The 19785-nt window shown below is 41.8% G+C and overlaps 1 protein-coding gene and 1 pseudogene across 1 annotated transcript; both read left to right on the top strand.

Annotated features, from left to right (window-relative positions):
• Window positions 1-212: 212 nt before the first annotated feature.
• LOC126429648 (5S ribosomal RNA) lies at window positions 213-330 on the top strand (annotated as a pseudogene).
• Window positions 331-13717: 13387 nt separating this feature from the next.
• On the top strand, window positions 13718-15784 carry LOC126417783 (mid1-interacting protein 1-like). The gene is made up of 2 exons (XM_050085145.1): window positions 13718-13875; window positions 14143-15784. The coding sequence occupies exons 1-2, from the start codon at window positions 13814-13816 to the stop codon at window positions 14750-14752; spliced, it is 672 nt and encodes a 223-aa protein (XP_049941102.1). The 5' UTR covers window positions 13718-13813; the 3' UTR covers window positions 14753-15784.
• Window positions 15785-19785: the final 4001 nt, after the last annotated feature.

Below are 19785 nucleotides of genomic sequence, written 5' to 3'. Positions count from 1 at the left end.
CAGCATTTTTTCGACTCTTACTTGTGTGTGAATTCCTAAGGGACCAAACTGCTGAGGTCATCGGTCCCTAGACTGACACATTACTTAAACTAACTTAAACTAAGAACAACACACACATACACACATGTCTGAGGGAGTACTCGAACCTCCGGTGGGAGGGCGACTCTTACTTACCTGTAAGTTCAATTTACAGATTCATGTCTTTTAAATTTGGCAACGGCCTTGCCGCAGTGGCTACACCGGTTCCCGTGAGATCACCGAAGTTAAACGCTGTCGGGCGTGGCCGGCACTTGGATGGGTGACCATCCAGGCCGCCATGCGCTGTTGCCATTTTTCGGGGTGCACTCAGCCTCGTGATGCCAATTGAAGAGCTACTCGACCGAAAAGTAACGGCTTCGGTCAAGAATACCATCTTAGGACCGTGAGAGCGGTGTGCTGACCCCACGCCCCTCCTATCTGCATCCTCCAACGAGGATGACACGGCGGTCGGATGGTGTCGGTAGGCCACTCGTGGCCTGAAGACGGAGTGCTTTTTATGTCTTTTAAATTTAACAGTGTCTTTTGTAAAAACCCAGTTTTATCATCAGCAAAAGAGGAAACATAACCTGCCTAGCATGTAGTTTGCTGTTTTTAAAAAGTGTCTGTGCTCCTCAGTATGCTGGAATGTAGCTACACGGTACTCCACCTAAGGGGGTGATTGTGTGACCCATCGAAACACTTAGTGGAAAAATAAATGAATGATGAATGCACTAACTATTTTATTTATATTTATCAACAGTCGTTGCCTCCATGAAGCTGTCCTTTATGACGAAAGATTTATTATTAGGAAATCACCCCCCCCCCCCTCAAGTATATGTCTAAAATACACTCTAAGATTTAAAAAAGCGATGCAACACCAAGGAATTATCCAAATGGACGAAAATCGGTAATGTGATGACGCACGTGTAGAGACAAACAAATGATTACAATTTCAGACAGTTTGGATGATTTATTCAACAGAAAGAGCTTTACAAATGAGAAAATGCATAACGCGTTGGTCCGCCTCTGGCCCTTATGTAAGCAGTTTTTGGGCTTGGCACTGATTGACTGAGTTATTGGATGTCCTCCTGAGGGATAGCGTGCCAAATTCTGTCCAATTGGCGAGTTAGATCGTCAAAATCGCAAGATGGTTGGAGGGTCCTGCCCATAGTGTTCCATACATTCTCAACACGGGAGAGATCCGGCGACCTTGATGGCCAAGGAAGGGTTTGGCAAGCACGAAGACAAGGAGTAGAAACTCTCTCCGTCTGCAGGCGGGCATTGTTTTGCTGAAATGTAAGCCCAAAATGGCTGGCCATGGAGGGCAACAAAAGGATACGTAGACTGCCGTCGGCGAGCCGCTGTGCTTGGAAGGGTGCCATGGATCACAATCAAAGGGGTCCTGCTGTGAAAAGAAATGGCACCTCAGACCGTAAATCCTGGCTGTCGGGCCACATGGAACGCGACAGTCAGGTTGGTATCCCAGGGCTCTCTGGGGCGTCTCCAGACACGTCTTCGGCCTGGAATCTCATTGGTTGGAGTATAATTGTCTTCAGTGAGGAGTACCCTTCGAACTGAGCCCTGATGACCATCAAAGGTGTGTCTGGAAACACCCTGGACTGAGGTGGGCTACCAATAACTGTCACCCAACATGCGGCCCGACAACTAAGAGTGGTGGTGGTTTGGGGTGCCATTTCTTTTCATAGCAGAACCACTTTGGTTGTCATCCACTTCATCCATACAGTACAGCGGTGCGTAGACCATATTCTACACTCCGTTTTGCGAATCATACCACAGTAGTGCTCACACGCCTAAATAAGTCTTAATATCCAGTGCATGTTGTCAGACATAGGTAGAAGAAGAAGACAAAATCTAGCATACTTCACTCACTTTCATTCCATAATGCGATCCGGAATCATTTATGAGGTAACACATCAAGTGAAGGTTTCTCGAGTCGAAAAGAGTGTAAAACGAATGATATGTGGTGTGAAGTGTAGACCATTGGCATGGATTCCGGAAGAACATATATCTGTGCGCCAGATAGCATGTACACTAAGTGATCAAAAGTATCCGGACACCCCCAAAAACACACGTTTTTTCACATCAGGTGATTGTGCTGCCACCTACTGCCAGGTGCTCCATATCAGCGACCTCAGTAGTCATTAGACATCGTGAGAGAGCAGACTGGGGCATTCCGCAGAACGCACGGACTTCGGACGTGGTCAGGGTATTAGATGTCACTTGTGTCATACGTCTGTACGCCAGATTTCCACGCTCCTGAACATCCCTAGGTCCCCTGTTTCCTATATGATAGTGAAGTGGAAACGTGAAGGGACACGTACAGCACAAAAGTGTACAGGCCGACCTCGTCTGTTGACTGACACAGATCGCCAACATTTGAAGAGGGTCGTAATGTGTAATAGGCAGACATCTATCCAGACCATCATAGAGGAATTCCAGACTGCATCAGGACCCGCTCCAAGTACTATGACAATTAGATGGGATGAGAAAACTTGGATTTCTAGGTTGAGCGAAGCGACTGCTTATAAGCCACACATCACACCGGGAAACGCCAAAAGACTCCTCACTTGGTGTAAGGAGCGTAAACATTGGACGACTGAACAGTGGAAAAACGTTGTGTGGGGTGACGAATCACGGTGCACAACGTGGCGATCGATGGCAGGGTGTGGGTATGGCGAATGCCCGGTGAACGTCATCTGCCAGCGTGTGCAGTGTCAACAGTAAAATTCGGGGACGGTGGTGCTATCGTGCGGTAGTGTTTTTCATGGAGGGTTCTTGCACCCCTTCTTGTTTTGCGTGACACTACCACAGCACAGGCGTACACTGACATTTTAAGCACCTTCTTGCTTCCCACTGTTGAAGAGCAATTCGGGGATGGTGTTGTTGTTGTTGTGGTCCTCAGTCCTGAGACTGGTTGATGCAGCGCTCCATGCTACTCTATCCTGTGCAAGCTTCTTCATCTCCCAGTACCTACTGCAGCCTACATCCTTCTGAATCTGCTTAGTGTTTTCATCTCTTGGTCTCCCTCTACGATTTTTACCCTCCACGCTGCCCTCCAATACTAAATTTGTGATCCCTTGATGCCTCAGAACATGTCCTACCAACCGATCCCTTCTTCTAGCCAAGTTGTGCCACAAACTCCTCTTCTCCCCAATTCCATTCAGTACCTCCTCAGTAGTTATGCGATCTACCCATCTAATCTTCAACATTCTTCTGTAGCCTCACATTTCGAACGTTTCTATTCTCTTCTTGTCCAAACTATTTATCGTCCATGTTTCACTTCCATACACGGCTACAGTCCATACAAATACTTTCAGAAACGACTTCCTGACACTTAAATCTATACTCGATGTTAAATTTTTCTTCTTCAGAAACACTTTCCTTGCCATTGCCAGTCTACATTTTATATCCTCTCTACTTCGACCATCAGCAGTTATTTTGGCCCTCAAATAGCAAAACTCCTTTACTACTTCAAGTGTCTCATTTCCTAATCTAATTCCCTCAGCATCACCCGACTTAATTCGACTACATTCCATTATCCTCGTTTTGCTTTTGTTGATGTTCATCTTATACCCTCCTTTCAAGACACCGTCCATTCCGTTCAACTGCTCTTCCAAGTCCTTTGCTGTCTCTGAAGAATTACAATGTCGTCGGCGAACCTCATCTTTCAACACGATCGAGCACCTGTTCATAATTCACGGCCTGTGGCGGATTGGTTACACGACGATAACATCCCTGTAGTGGACTGGCCTGCACAGAGTCCTGACCTGAATCCTATATAACACCTCTGGAATGTTTTGGAACGCCGACTTCGTGCCAGGCCTCACCGACCGACATCGATACCTGTCCTCAGTGCAGCACTCCGGGAAGAATGGGCTGCCATTTCCCAAGTAACATTCCAGCACCTGACTGAACGTATGCCTGCGAGAGTGGAACCTGTCATCAATGCTAAGGGTGAGCCAATACCATATTGAATTCCAGCATTACAGACGGAGGGCGCCACGAACTTGTAAGTTATTTTCAGCCAGGTTTCCGGGTACTTTTGATCACATAGTGTAGATTTTTAAAATTATTTTTATGTTTCTCTTACGTAGTTATTTTATGTAAATACTTTTCCTTTAAACATAGTAATGGTTAGTTACAATAACACATTTGAAATTATGTTAAAATATTAAGTATTATATTCATACAGAAAACACAGGGACACAAAAAACATAATATGTTACCATACCTAATGTGGCATTCAAAACTGCTTCCAGTCATCTTGAAATGGATAAATACTGGTCGTGTAAGGTTTTAAGGGAATCTTGCACCATTCTTCTTGAAAAATAATGACAAGTTCAGGTAACGATGTTGGAAGTGGATAGCGATCACTGCGAACTAGACCACAAAAGCTCATTAGTATTGGGATCTGGTGACTGCGGTGAGCAGTAGAGATGCGACAATTCATCGTCATGCTCACAAAATCAGTCCAGAACGAAGCGAGCTGTGTGAACAGGGACCTTCTCGTGTTGGGAACACCACTGGAGAACAAGCATTGTACCATAGGATGAATCTGAACAGCCAAAGTGTTCCTTGGCAGTAATGCGATCTTGCAGAGCAACTAATGGGGACCCCATGGAATACCACGATATGGCTGCCCGGATCGTCATTGAACCCCCGCTACGTTTCACTTTTGCGGTGCAAACTCGGCTATAAGTCGAAAACAGTGTGAAACAACACACACTCCGTTTCTGATGGTCTCCTTCCATTGCTCCACACAGCAGGTCTTATGGCTTCGGCACCTCGTTTTCCTTTCACGGGAATTTGCACCACTGATGAGCGGTTTCGCAATTCCAGCTCGCCCTGCACTTCCATGCTTATGGGGACTGATGGCCTTTGTAGTCTGGTCTCTTCAACCCCCACAAACCAACCATCCATGCTTATGGAGCCCCCTTCCGGTTGTTTTGCTGCTGACAGGGTTCGCGAGTGAGACATTCGGTTTGCAGCGACTTTTCCAGTTGTCGTCCACTTACCTTTCGTCACATTTCTCTTGAATGACCGACTGTTACGGGCGCTCAGCACACACTTTAATCCGCCGTATAAATCTTCGATAAGGTACCCCCCCGGGTTAGCCGAGAGCGCTAATGCGCTGCTTCCTGGACTCGGGTAGGCTCGCCTGCCCCAGATCGAATCCGCCCGCCAACGACGAGGGCCGGTGTGCTGGCCAGCCTGGATGTGCTTTCAGGCGGTTTTCACATCCCTATAGGTGAATACCGGGCTGGTCCCCACGCCCCGCCTCAGTTACACGACTCACAGACATTTGAAACACACCCACACTATTCCATGATTTACACTAGACACAGACAGATGGGGTACTCTGATTCCATCCTGCGGGTACGGGGTGGCAGCAGGAAGGGCATCTGGCCACCCCTTCAACTTAACATGCCAAATCCAATTTAACCACGCCAACCCCACGCAAAATGCGGGGCAAAGGCGCAAACGATAGATAGATAGATAGATGGTAGATAAATCTTGGATACGGTGCCTCTTCAAACACCAGACGTTTCGGCTATCTTAGTTACAGAAGTGCCTACCATATGAGCACGAAAAGTTTGCCCACATTCGAATTCCTTAGCTCTGACACAATGCACTCGCAGCTACACAGAACACTGGTCTGACCACGACTGACACCTGCAACGTATTGAACGCACTGCACGGGACAAATAGAACAGTGCAACCTACAGCCTTGTCTAGCATCTGCATGTATGTTCAAGCATGCATTTCTGTTAGCGTTTCGATATTTGTTTCTCAACCCTTCTATATAGAAATTCATATGCATCGTTTGGTCTGTATTTCTCTAACAGAATAAAACAAAATAAGAAGTAAATAAATAAATAAATAAGTAAAGCGGTCACGTGAATACCTATCTTGCTGCAAACAAGTTCTGTTCGTAGCTCAAGATAAATGACGTGGCTGTCCGGTTGAGCAAACAGCGCGTCTCTCCTCTGTGGCGCAAGTCGCGTGGGGACGTTGAGATCCTGAAAGGCGTTGAGCATGGTCCGTTTGAACCCATCGATTCCGTATTCGCTTGACTGTCGTGAGATTACGATCAACACGAGCAGCGATACAACAGAGCAGCAAATTGCAGCCGGAATAGGCCACGATCCTGTCGGTGCATAATTCCCACACATGCCGGTGAACATTTCTCCATCTCACACGACGATCTCACCACAAACAACAGACATTCAAATGCTGTCTCTGAGTGAGAAACTGGCTGTGGAGTCTTTCCTTATATGGAGAAGGTAAATGGCGTTGTGGCCACCTAGTTTGTGGGGTTGTGTTGAAACGCCGATAATTTGGATAGCCAAGCATGTGCTGCAATTTACACCGGTGAAACACAAGTTGCATGCGGCCTTCATATGTTGCAGTGTTGTGTCTTCGTCATCACTGTATGTGAAACGCTTAAAAATGAAGCTGGCCAGGAAGGAGGTACAGGAGGCCAGGAGGGAGGTACAGTGCGCGTGTCTTGTTTAAAGTTTATGAGCGATGTAGGACAGACGAAGACGTCCACGTGTTTGAAGGAGTGTGAGATTTTTATTAGCTGGCATAGATAGCGCGTGGGAGAAGGTAATCGGATACGGAAAGCAAAGTGGGGTAGTAGCAAAATTTTGGAGGGGCAGAGACAATATCACGTCACATGTTGGAAGGAATGTGTTTTCCTTGTTTGAAGAACGTATAGTAGCAGCTCTGATTCCTTGTCTTGCGTTTTCGTTTGACTCGTTGCCCATCGAACGTGTATGAGAAACTTAATCTTCACTGACTTACAGACTCGTTTGCGAACCGCATGCAAAAAACTTCCCCTGGAGCATACATACTTGGGCCCTGCCCAGCGTTCTGTGTCGTCTCGTGCAGCACACGTACTGAACTTGGAGACCATGTGCAGTTCTGTAGTTGTAACCTTGTGTTTCGTCACATACATGATCCGTATAAATTTCAGTCCTATGTATGGGCAGGTAGTGAAAGCGCATTAGCTGGCATACGACGCGGGTCAGAGAAGGTAACAAGATAACAGAGCCAAAGACTGATACAAGTCGTTGTTGATACCGTAATTATTACAAGAAAACGGTGCACCCATCAAGCATCTGAAGTTTGCTTTCCACTACAGATTGATTCACCAGTCACATCGCAGCCCTTGCCTTCTTACGAGCTTTGAACCGGTTCATCCTTTCGTTATTGTTTGTACGGCTTGTGCCGGCGTCCATATCGTTGCCATAGTCGATACAGATTTCTACATCTACATCTACATCATTACTCTGCACATTTAAGTGCCTGGCAGAGGGTTCATCGAACCACAATCATACTATTTCTCTACCATTCCACTCCCGAACAGCGCGCGGGAAAAACGAACACCTAAACCTTTCTGTTCGAGCTCTGATTTCTCTTATTTTATTTTGATAATCATTCCTACCTAAGTAGGTTGGGCTCAACAAAATATTTTCGCATTCGGAAGAGAAAGTTGGTGACTGAAATTTCGTAAATAGATCTCGCCGCGACGAAAAACGTCTTTGCTTTAATGACTTCCATCCCAACTCGCTATCATATCTGCCACAGTCTCTCCCCTATCACGTGATAATACAAAACGAGCTGCCGTTTTTTGCACCCTTTCGATGTCCTCCGTCAATCCCATCTGGTAAGGATCCCACACCGCGCAGCAATATTCTAACAGAGGACGAACGAGTGTAGTGTAAGCTGTCTAGTGGACTTGTTGCATCTTCTAAGTGTCCTGCCAATGAAACGCAACCTTTGGCTCGCCTTCCTCACAGTATTATCTATGTGGTCTTTCCAACTGAAGTTGTTCGTAATTTTAACACCCAGGTACTTAATTGAATTGACAGCCTTGAGAATTGTACTATTTATCGAGTAATCGAATTCCAACTTTTTTTCTTTTGGAACTCATGTGGTTCACCTCAAATTTTTCGTTATTTAGCGTCAACTGCCACCTGCCACACCATACAGCAATCTTTTCTAAATCGCTTTGCAACTGATACTGGTCTTCGGATGACCTTACTAGACGGTAAATTACAGCATCATCTGCGAACAACCTAAGAGAACTGCTCAGATTGTCACCCAGGTCATTTATATAGATCAGGAACAGCAGAGGTCCCAGGACGCTTCCCTGGGGAACACCTGATATCACTTCGGTTTTACTCGATGATTTGCCGTCTATTACTACGAACTGCGACCTTCCTGACAGGAAATCACGAATCCAGTCGCACAACTGAGACGATACCCTATAGGCCCGCAGCTTGATTAGAAGTCGCTTGTGAGGAACGGTGTCAAAAGCTTTCCGGAAATCTAGAAATACGGAATCAACTTGAGATCCCCTGTCGATAGCGGTCATTACTTCGTGCGAATAAAGAGCTAGCTGCGTTGCAAAAGGACGATGTTTTCTGAAACCATGCTCATTACGTATCAATAGATCGTTCACTTCGAGGTGATTCATAATGTTTGAATACAGTATATGCTCCAAAACCCTACTGCAAACCGACGTCAATGATATAGGTCTGTAGTTCGATGGATTACTCCTACTACCTTTCTTAAACACTGGTGCGACCTGCGCAATTTTCCAATCTGTAGGTACAGATCCATCGGTGAGCGAGCATTTGTATGTGATTGCTAAGTAGGGAGCTATTGTATCAGCGTAATCTGAAAGGAACCTAATCGGTATACAATCTGGACCTAAAGACTTGCACGTATCAAGTGATTTGAGTTGCTCCGCAACCCCTAAGGTATCTACTTCTAAGAAACTCATGCTAGCAGCTGTTCGTGTTTCAAATTCTGGAATATTCCATTCGTCGTCCCTGGTGAAGGAATTTCGGAAAACTGCATTCAATAACTCCGCTTTAGCGGCACCGTCGTCGGTAACAGTACCATCGGTCTAATGACTATATTTTAGGGTTATGATTTCACAGTATTCGATTAAGACCTGAGATTTGGTGTGTCCTTAAGAATGTTCACGCAGACAGCAGCTCTTTCGGTTTTTTGTTGTGTGTGTATGTGTGTATGTTTGTGTGCGTGCGTGCGAGTGTGTGTGTGTGTGTGTGTGTGTGTGTGTGTGTGTGTGTGAGAGAGAGAGAGAGAGAGAGAGAGAGAGAGAGAGAGAGAGAGAGTGAGAGAGAGAGAAGAAAATGGATTCCACTGTTCCTTTCATGACTGGCAGACTTTAACAGCGAACAAGCAGCCGTCAAATACTGTAAAACACCGAATACTGTTTCGACGTAAAATCATCATGTAACGATGTAGACAGAACCGCAATGTAATCTACAAAAAAATGAAATGTCGTGTGGCTAGGGCCTCCCGTCGGGTAGACCGCTCGCCTGGCGCAAGTCTTTTGAGTTGACGAAACTTCGGCGACTTGCGCGTCGATGTACTCACAAAAATGGCATTGGATGCTGTTCTTGTAAACCTATCAAACTTAGTTAAGAATCAAAAGTTGAACACAGCTGTTAGTTAATTTGATTGTATCTTAAACAAAGTAAACGTTCGTGTTTATGAGGCGTCGAGAATTCAAAACGGTGTCTTTTCCGTGACATCACACACACACACACACACACACACACACACACAGGCGCGCACGCGCGCGCGCGCGCGCGCGCATGCACGCACACATGTACACACAAACTGATTAAGAGTGACGTCCCTGATACTATTCCTAATAGGTTCAATTATTTGTCGAGTCTCGGATTTCATAGTGCTTTTGCCCCGAAGCAATGTTACAGTATAGTCATTAGTCGAATTCCACTGATCCCACAGAACGAATAGAGGTCTGTGGGAAATGGAAAGAAGTCAGATGAGTGCATTTAATTTAAGGGCAGTGCAGTAAAATTACTATAATTCCTGTTTTGTAATGCCAGTTCTAAGTGTAAAATAACTTAAAAGGTTGAGTTCAAGAATTTCACTGAAGATACTCTTCAGTGGAGTCCCCAAAATTTATATGCTTAAATTCAGAGTTAAACTCCGGCGCATTACCTACATGACATTCAATGTATTCTAGTAGGAATTTGAATACATATATACCAATTTATCTCATTCTTTTTTGTTCTAATGTCAACCTCTTGACGTCTTTTTGGACGTTGTTCTTAGTCCTAGTTTTTTTTTTTTTAAGTCATATCCTTTAGGCCAAAGTCTACATTAGTGACTCAATAGTCTTGGTCCAAGTCGCATTCGGGGATATAACAGGAACGACAATTATAATCAAAAGAGTCTAATAAACATGAGCTCTAAAATTCATACTGTAAGAGCTATGAGCACTTATTCATCTTCAATACTCCGCAAGCTTTTTGCTTCCCATACTTTGAAAAGTGGTAGTATGGACCACAGCAAGGAAAAAAAGAAAAAAAAGTCCAATGGGCTGTGGGTGAAAGTGCATACCTTAAGAGCTATGAGCACTCACTCATCTTCGCGACTGTGAAACACATCTCTTATACTGATCAATTACTCGTCACTTTTTAAGGTAGGTATTTTAGAGCCCATGTTTATGAGCCCCTTTTGCTTCGAATTATCGTTCCTGTCATATCCGGGAATACGATTTTTTCCTATGGGCCAAAGACTATTGAATCACTAATGTAGACTTTGACCTAAAGGGCACGACTTTTCGATCACCTTGTGAAGTATTTGTCAAAATGCCAAGCTTTTTTTCACAGGTCTCTGCAGGATGTTCTAGAATTAACATCAGATACAATTATTACAACGATTCTGGTTTCTGAAAGTATTACCCCCGTACGTTGAGTTTCCCAAGAAAATGAAACCATAACTTCTACATCTACATCTACATTGATACTCCGCAAGCCACCCAATGGTGTGTGGCGGAGGGCACTTTACGTGCCACTGTCATTACCTCCCTTTCCTGTTCCAGTCGCGTATGGTTCGCGGGAAGAACGACTGTCTGAAAGCCTCCGTGCGCGCTCTAATCTCTCTAATTTTACATTCGTGATCTCCTCGGGAGGTATAAGTAGGAGGAAGCAATATATTCGATACCTCATCCAGAAACGCACCCTCTCGAAACCTGGCGAGCAAGCTACACCGCGATGCAGAGCGCCTCTCTTGCAGAGTCTGCCACTTGAGTTTATTAAACATCTCCGTAACGCTATCACGGTTACCAAATAACCCTGTGACGAAACGCGCCGCTCTTCTTTGGATCTTCTCTATCTCCTCCGTCAGACCGATCTGGTACGGATCCCACACTGATGAGCAATACTCAAGTATAGGTCGAACGAGTGTTTTGTAAGCCACCTCCTTTGTTGATGGACTACATTTTCTAAGGACTCTCCCAATGAATCTCAACCTGGTACCCGCCTTACCAACAATTAATTTTATATGATCATTCCACTCCAAATCGCTCCGCACGCATACTCCCAGATATTTTACAGAAGTAACTGCTACCAGTGTTTGTTCCGCTATCATATAATCATACAATAAAGGATCCTTCTTTCTATGTATTCGCAATACATTACATTTATCTATGTTAAGGGTCAGTTGCCACTCCCTGCACCAAGTGCCTATCCGCTGCAGATCTTCCTGCATTTCGCTACAATTTTCTAATGCTGCAACTTCTCTGTATACTACAGCATCATCCGCGAAAAGCCGCATGGAACTTCCTAGTGAAGTTTCTTACTCTTCACCTTGGTTTGAAATAGACGAGCAGGAAACATGTAGAAATACTGGTTTAGAACGACGCTATTATTTGGCTGATAATCCCAGAAAATTTCGTTGGTGGGTTACACCTAGAAAGCCTACAGTCTCAAAAACGATTGTTTCCTTTTTCTGTTCATTGTTTTCAATTTATTTCTTATTATACTTTCCAGCAAAATTTTTCTTTGCGCATGAACCACTTTTGGTAATTTCTTAATCCAAAAAATTATTTTCTATCAACATTGTAAAAGGTATTCTATAGATCGAAATGAAAGAAAGCGACTTTCCGTCATACCGAGTCAGTGCTGTTTTGGCGGCAGGCGTTAATATAATTCAGAAAATATAAAACTTTCTGGAAACTGCAGACTTCCGTAACTTAACCATCTAATCAGAACTACTTTCTCATTTCCTTGAGTCTAATACGCGCAGGTCAGTACTGTTACCACAGGAGTAGATGAACGCAAAATTAGCGCATAGCTCCTCTCAACGACGAGAGCGCCACAAGTGGCAGAGTCCGTAGTATTTCTCCTCCTGGTTAGCAGATGGCGCTGAGTGCCTTCCAGTCGGTACGCTTGCAATTAGATTGTGTGGCGTCACGTTGCGAGGCCACTGAATTCCACTACAATATTTTTTTTTACGGAAAATAACAGAACTATTGATATTAAAAAGAATCGTCATTTAAAGCCCGGTTTTATAACTACAGCAGTATTTTATTTTTTCGTGAGGCTGTCATCTCTCAAGTGTTTCGGACAAAATTTGAGTCAATACTGAAAGTTTTACAAAGTTAAGTATTTCTGTTACGTACTCTTCGAAATTCTGTTTATTTTCAAGCAATGAGTGAATAATTAGATTAGAAAAGAAAGCGTACATCACTAATAAATTTGTCTATTCCTGATAAAGTTATGATTGGCATTTTTCGTAACGCTTTGTTACAAAGCTTTTAGTGTGCATATATCATGCGTTTTGTATCTGACCCTGGAAACCAGTAAAAGTAATTTACAGAGTGACAGCGTGTTGGAAATATTGATTCTACTCTTCATATACACTGAACAGTTTTGACACAACTGAGAATAGAAACCAAATAGGCGGAGTAATCGTTGCAGCATTTACAAAGAAACGCTGCACAGACAAATAAAATACTTGAGTGCTGCCGACTCTCTGTGTCGAGTAACAGTACCTATTGGGAGATAACTTTAACGTAGTGAACTGCTCTCGCAAAAACAATACCACTGTTCGGCGTAGAAATAATTCTCGTATGTAGTAACGTAATATAATTTGCCCAACATATATACTACTTACACACTCATTTACTAGTGATGACGTTCCGATTAGTGATTTGGTAGCAAACTCCAAAAAAGGAACTAAACTTTCTCAAAAACATGGAAAAAGTATTTAAATAAACTTTAGTAAGTCTGTACTTATCTGGCTCTATTTGAGAAAGAGTAGAATTACATCCGAGAACATGTTGCAAAGCATACAGCGGACAAAACAAAGACAAATCATGGTAATAAAAACAAATACTTGTAAGCTATGCACGAAGCTCCGGCAGTTGTCATTTTAATGACTATCGCCTTCCGTACAAGTATTCATAAGCACAGAGTTTGCTAGCAAAATGAATGTGCCCTCTTCCACCCGTCCATCCATAATGACGAACACTTTTTCGTTATTCGTATTTCCCTTGTGCGTACCTCGAACGCGCACGAAAGCGTAACAAGCTGCCGCCAATGGTGGGTATTGGCAGCGTTTACGGCACGAGCCAACCACGAGCCGGCATTGTGGTCTGACTACTACGTTAGTCAGTGCAGTGCCTTATGACATTATTTCGTTTCAAACTGCAACATAAAAATTGATAATCGTTATCCATAAAGTGCAGTTAACTTTCTAAATACATACTTGATATTTATATTGCAACTGGTGATACAATTTGTCACAGTAGTCACGCGTATAAGGAATGCGCTTGACTTTAGCTTTCCCCCACCACTAACAGGAGACCTGCTTTACTTAAGGCGGGTTGGCGGTGTACTCAGTAGACCATTTGCAGTGGGTTACGTGAGTGCTTGTGTTCGCGTGTAAATTTATATTCCAAGCTTCGTTTGCTGGAATGTTATTGAGTGATTCTTTGACATCGTGCTGTGATACAATTTCTTTACCAATGGATAACCGGTAAGTCCTTTATAATTAAATAGTCGCATTTCTGACTTGTAAATTTCTCTTGCGTTGAAGTTTTTTAATTTTATTATACGTTACGGGATGCTTTCCCTTGCCTTGCGATTGTTTAATACAGTTTCTCTGACCCCCCACGAAAACTTGATTAAAGCTGCAATGCATTAGAGTTAATATTTAAATTATTTTAGCGCTTTTAACTTTCGCGTCTTACGGTATTGCTTGATGGACAAGTGTTAAGTGCCTTCTTTTTTTTCAATTTTGTAGAAGCTGCCTTAGAAGGATTGGACGCCACGAAGACGCTCCATTTTCCAATCAGAGCATAATGAACGTGATAGAAAAATTTGTTAAAGCCGTGGGAGAAATGGAAGAGACGATCTTAGTTCCCTGCAGACTAATGGATCTGAAAGTTGGTGATGCTGGAGATACTGTGGAAGTAGACACCAAAAAACATCAAAAGGGCAAGAGGAGCATCCGCGATATGGCGAACACCGATCTTTACAATCTCTACACTACAGTTAATTCAGTAAAGAGAGAATTACTGTGGGGGCAAAGCGAAGATGTGCCGGACCAGGGGATGATCACTGTGCCGTCATCAACATCAGTGTCATCAGCTACTAAGGGGCACGCACGGAGACCATCTACAGCTTCTATGACTTCTACAAATTCCTCAAATTCTATATCTGATACGGACTCGGAAAATGGAAACGAAAACGATTCCGGGATTGAAGATTCGCAAGCAGCAGACGTCTCCCAAGAAGTCGCCGCAAACTTCCGCCGACATTTGCACGGCTTATATCGTTCCCTCGAGCAGATGACAGAAGCTGCTAACTACCTTACAACTCGTTACCAGAATGACGTCGGTGGTGCCGTGTGATACTTCTTGCTGGCTGAAGCCATTAAACCAAAGTCCTTATACCATCAGGTTCACTTCCATTCAGAGAAAAGCCGTGGTATTAAAATTATTCTCATGTGATAAGACTTATCGCTTTCTGCATATCCAATGTCATGTTCAGTGCACAAAGTTTGCTCAGTGCAATGATTGGAATACTTGACACAGGTATTCGGAAGTATTGTACACAGACTGTATGAGAGAATGTACGATTGTAAGTAACCAAACTGCAGATGGTGTACGAAAGTATTTGCTGGATTTTTTCCCAGCTAATTGTATAATGAATGAATGGATTGATTGGGCGTTTATGTGACGGATGTGCTGTGTTTTGCAAATGTACTGTGAGCAATGACGGGTTTAGGAAATTCCAAATTTTTAGTTCTATCAAATATAAGTTTAAACATAAACTACTTCTGTTCCTTTCCTGCAGTCTTGCTCGTGCTTTCCAAACAAATGTACAAAGCAATTTTTCAGGGAAAAGTTAGATGCAGGGCATCTGCGTAATACATAGTGATCTTGTAACAGCATATTCTTCCTTCTGTCAAAAGCTACTTTTCATAAATGCTTCAGCTGCAGTCCTCAAAATTATCATTAATGTGCCATATGTTCACGGATATCTACTTAATATCATGTTTTCATGGTCGTGTAATTTATTCTGAAATAACTGCAGTGATCGGGAAAACAATGTACTTCCAGTTGGTCTGGATACTCATTAGCATACCTTCATTTTTAAAATTCAAAGAAAAAAATGGAACATTGCCTTATGTCATAACTGCTCATGTCTAGTGCCTAAAATCTGGTGCAACAAATCTCAAGTTTTTATGGTTACAAACTCGATTTGCTTCTATTTATTTTTTGCTGTCTTGTTCTCGTTAAGAACAATTCGTTAAAAATGTTCTTGAGTGTTGTACATATTTTTGTTTGTTCTCCTCGTGTTCATTGTACAAGAACTGCACAATGCATTTCAAAGAGATTTATTTGTCTAATAAATTTCTATATAATATGTAAAAGATAAAATTTTCGATTTTTATTTCTGTCATGGACGTGCTCCTTCCACATACTTCCCTGGCAAAAGTAACAAGTATAAACTTCACAATTTTTGTTTCTTATGGCCTACGTTGCACCAACAGCTGTTGATAAAAGGAAAACAATACTTGGAGAAACAAGTAAAATGTTGTAGGTGGCTGTTGACTTTTTGAGAATAAAATTAAAAATACAGTAAGTGTGTGAAATTGGATGGTTTTTGGTGTCATTTAAAGTATGTAGTTAAAATGGCTTTAATTATGAGTATCAAGTAGTAAGGTGTAATTATAGACAATGCTAGTGCACAATAGTTGATGAAGAAAAAGTATATTGGCTGGCTTGTGTGATGTTTATATTTTCTTGAGTCCTTGGACATGAATGAATTTAGCTCTACAGTTAATTTTTTATATGTGGAAAGTACATGAGACACAGAGGCCAGCTGAAACTGAATACAAGCAAATAATTTCTCTTATGATTACAAATATTGCTTTTTGCCACACACAATTTAGTCTTTGATCTTGCACTGGGAGTGGCTGTACAATAACTGCTACAGATTTAAAATGTTTCAAAATAAAACTAAGGGCTACTAGTTGCATTGTAGAACAGTTGACTAATAGAACAAGCTGTCCTCTTGTGGGTGTACACGTGTTTTAGCCTTTGAGCAAGCCCTTGTTGCTGATTATTTAGTGTTCATCCTGCCTTATTTGTAGTGGCTCGTCCATTTTGTGGTGGCACTGAGGTAATTTGTTTATTCCAAAATACATTTTTGTCTTGCAAAGAAAACCTTTTTACATAAAACTACATTTGAAATGTACTCTATTAAATGTACATCAAAAATAATAACTACACTGGAATGACATGTAGACAACACCTGTTCAGTGAATTGATTTAGTGCAGCTACCATCTGTAGTCTTAAGCCGTGATCTGGAATGAATTACGATCTTTCCTTTAGTGTGGGACAAGGAGTAAGAATATAGTAACACTTGTCTACTTTACCTGTGTGCTGTCAAATTAATATCCACATTAGATGCATATTTTGTCAAATTACTGAATCACACTAATTTATGATGTTAAGGAGCACATGTGTAGGGGGTAGGTTGTGTTGAAAGAATGTACGTACAGGGCATTTGCCAACTTATAGTGGTAGCTTTATGACTTGCCATCTGTGCTAAGAGAAAAATAACAGCTGTGTCATTAATATAGAAAGCAACTGTATGTTAGACTGAAATGTCATAACTTCATGTGCTGTGTGTGTGGTGAAGCTGTAAACTAACGAGCCTCCATATTTTCTTTCTCTTTTAACTTCAGTGGTAGGCTAAAAGGTGTGGTCAACACTGAAGTCAGTCCAGTAACAGACAAGTAATTGTATATAAAAACATTGCATCAAGTGGTGGTGTGTTCTTGGGTGGACCAGAGGCAGATATGTTTTTTTTACTAGCATACAATTCTGTCGTACAGGCACTAAGTCTTGTATTGTTCCAAGCACGTCGCATGACAACTAAGTGATTACATCAGCTGAGCATATAAGAAATTTATTGGATTTACAGTCTATAAATGCTACTTTACAATAAACCAGATTACCAATGCAACATATGAAATTATTACAGCAGGTGATAGAATCTAAAAATTCCTGTGACACTTCCTCATTGCTTGTAAATAATATGAAACAAAGGGGGGGGGGGGGGAGGTGCTGCAGCATTCACTTCAGAAACACAAGTGACAAAGATAATGTTGTATTAGCCTATTCTTCATTAACTGCACTACAGGTAAGATGTTTTTATGAACAGCATTATTTTCAATGGGATATGAACACACACAATTATTTTTTTTTTATTTTGGGTCGGGGGGGGGGGGGGGGGGAGGGGGGAGATAATCACAGAATTGAGAGGTTTATTTGATTATATTATGTAAAAACCTTCATGAAGGAAGCTATAGAGAAGTGATAGTAGTTAAAGTTTACAATTAAATTACTTTATTTTGTTTGTGCGTTGGTAATCTGTAAACGAACAAAAAATTTAGAGGATGAATTCTTTGTCAACACACTGTAAGGGTAGATTTGCTGCTTGTCATGTTGCTAGTAGAGCTTTTGGGTATTTGAATCTAGATAATCAGACGGTATGTAAAGAGACAGAGACACACTTTTCATTTTCTTTTTTATTTCCAGGGACTACAAATTTATTTCCTCATACTTGCAGGAAACCTGTTTAATACCCTTACACAGGAGTACAGAATTCTAGTCAGTAGCCACAAATGTATTTGTGCAAGAGTACAGAATCATAGTTTTTATCCAGAACTACTGCCAAAGAGTAAGACTAGACTGAGTGTTAGGAGCTCAGAATTTTGAGCCTTAATACCAACCCAGACTGTCCTGCAAGCAGGCAGTGCTGAGATATACTCCGATTTCCAGTACTGATAAGAGTGTACAGTCTAGTAGCTTGATACAACGCTGAAGACTGGAAGTTCTCATCAGTGTACTAACCACAATGATTGTGACAGCTTTCCAAGTCGTAGTCTCGAATCTTAGAGAGAGTATGTTTATTTATTTATTGATCCTGTGTATCCAGAACTGCAGAATGTACAAAAGGTGTTGGACCATTCCTACTACTATGCAGACCTCTTGAAGTGTTACACATTTTCAAGAAGAAATGTGCACACCTTATAAATACAAACCTTATTGGTGCTACAGTTTTGTTTTTCTAGATATTCCCTTACTGTAGCCTAGAGGAGCAATGCTTGACCACAAGTTTCGAATTGTTCCTGTACTTTATTATTTTTATGTATCTGAGTAATGCATTATACAGTCTGATGCTAGGATGGGGGATGCCTTTCTGTAATAGTGCAGGACTTTGTCCAATGTACCTCTGCATCATTTATTTGTCATGTTTGGTTACTGTATAAAGATTGATTAAGGTGATACAGGGGGTTATACTGTTTCTTTTTCCTTCTACAATAATTACATTTATGTAAATACATGAATGTGGTAGAATTTTAATTTTTATAAATACATTTCTGCTTGACAATCCTTGGTATATCCCTTCCACTAGTTTAATTATTTTCTTCTATGGTCTAAGTGATTTCAAACTAGCTCCACAGTTTTCTCTTAATACTACAACACATTTCATTAAGTGAGCATAAGCAAAATATATAGCCCTCATTACCATATTAAATACAATTCCTTTTTTATTACTTGTATTGAAACATGTTTTGTTCAGTTTTCTGTTTATGCAGCATAGAACATTACTTAGGCAAGGTAGGGTCTGACCTTTAATGGTACGAGCAGCTGTTCACTAGTGCTTTTGGAAGCCTTCTGAATTTATTTAATCAGCAGGAATTCCTCAGAAAGTTTATACATCTACAACTGCCTCGAATATCAAGGAATAGGCCAAGTTTTAAGCAGGTGGATATGTTTATTATCTGGTGCAAAGGTGGTGATTCTTTACCAAAGGTTACTAATAGTGGTGCTGTTGTGTTACAAGCAATAAGTAAAGAGAGTTTACGGAGGGTAAAGGAGACCCAGTAGGTTGGTCTCAGCCAATGTCTCTGCAAGATTTTGTTATTTGCTGTACCCAACATGTGTATTGATTACGTTTGCTGAATGGATACGTTACTTAGTTTAAGGACTGAAGAGAGGGAAAGTCTGCAGATTAAGTCAGCGCCCCTGTTCTTGACTTTGCACAATGAGAGATATTTGCAGATGGAAAAAGGCATGAACTGAGCCTCTTGATTAGTTTATCAATGGCTCCATGAGTTTTATACATAACATTTCAGTAAGAGTACAGCCATAAATGACACTCTTAGATTCCACCAACTTATTTTTATTCATCTGAAACAACATTACAGTACATTAGTATTTGTGAAATGGTCACTTCCAGTCAGGTGTAGGCTGAAATTTGGAAAGCTTGTATTAAATTTTTCGCTGCGACGTGCTCTTCTTATAGAGGTGAAATTTGTTTCACGAATTCCGAGTATGCACTACAATGATTTCACGGTTGCTT

Source organism: Schistocerca serialis, chromosome 1, assembly GCF_023864345.2.
Source record: "Schistocerca serialis cubense isolate TAMUIC-IGC-003099 chromosome 1, iqSchSeri2.2, whole genome shotgun sequence".
In the NCBI taxonomy this organism is placed as follows: domain Eukaryota; kingdom Metazoa; phylum Arthropoda; class Insecta; order Orthoptera; family Acrididae; genus Schistocerca; species Schistocerca serialis.
This window is presented reverse-complemented; position numbering and strand designations above follow the sequence as displayed.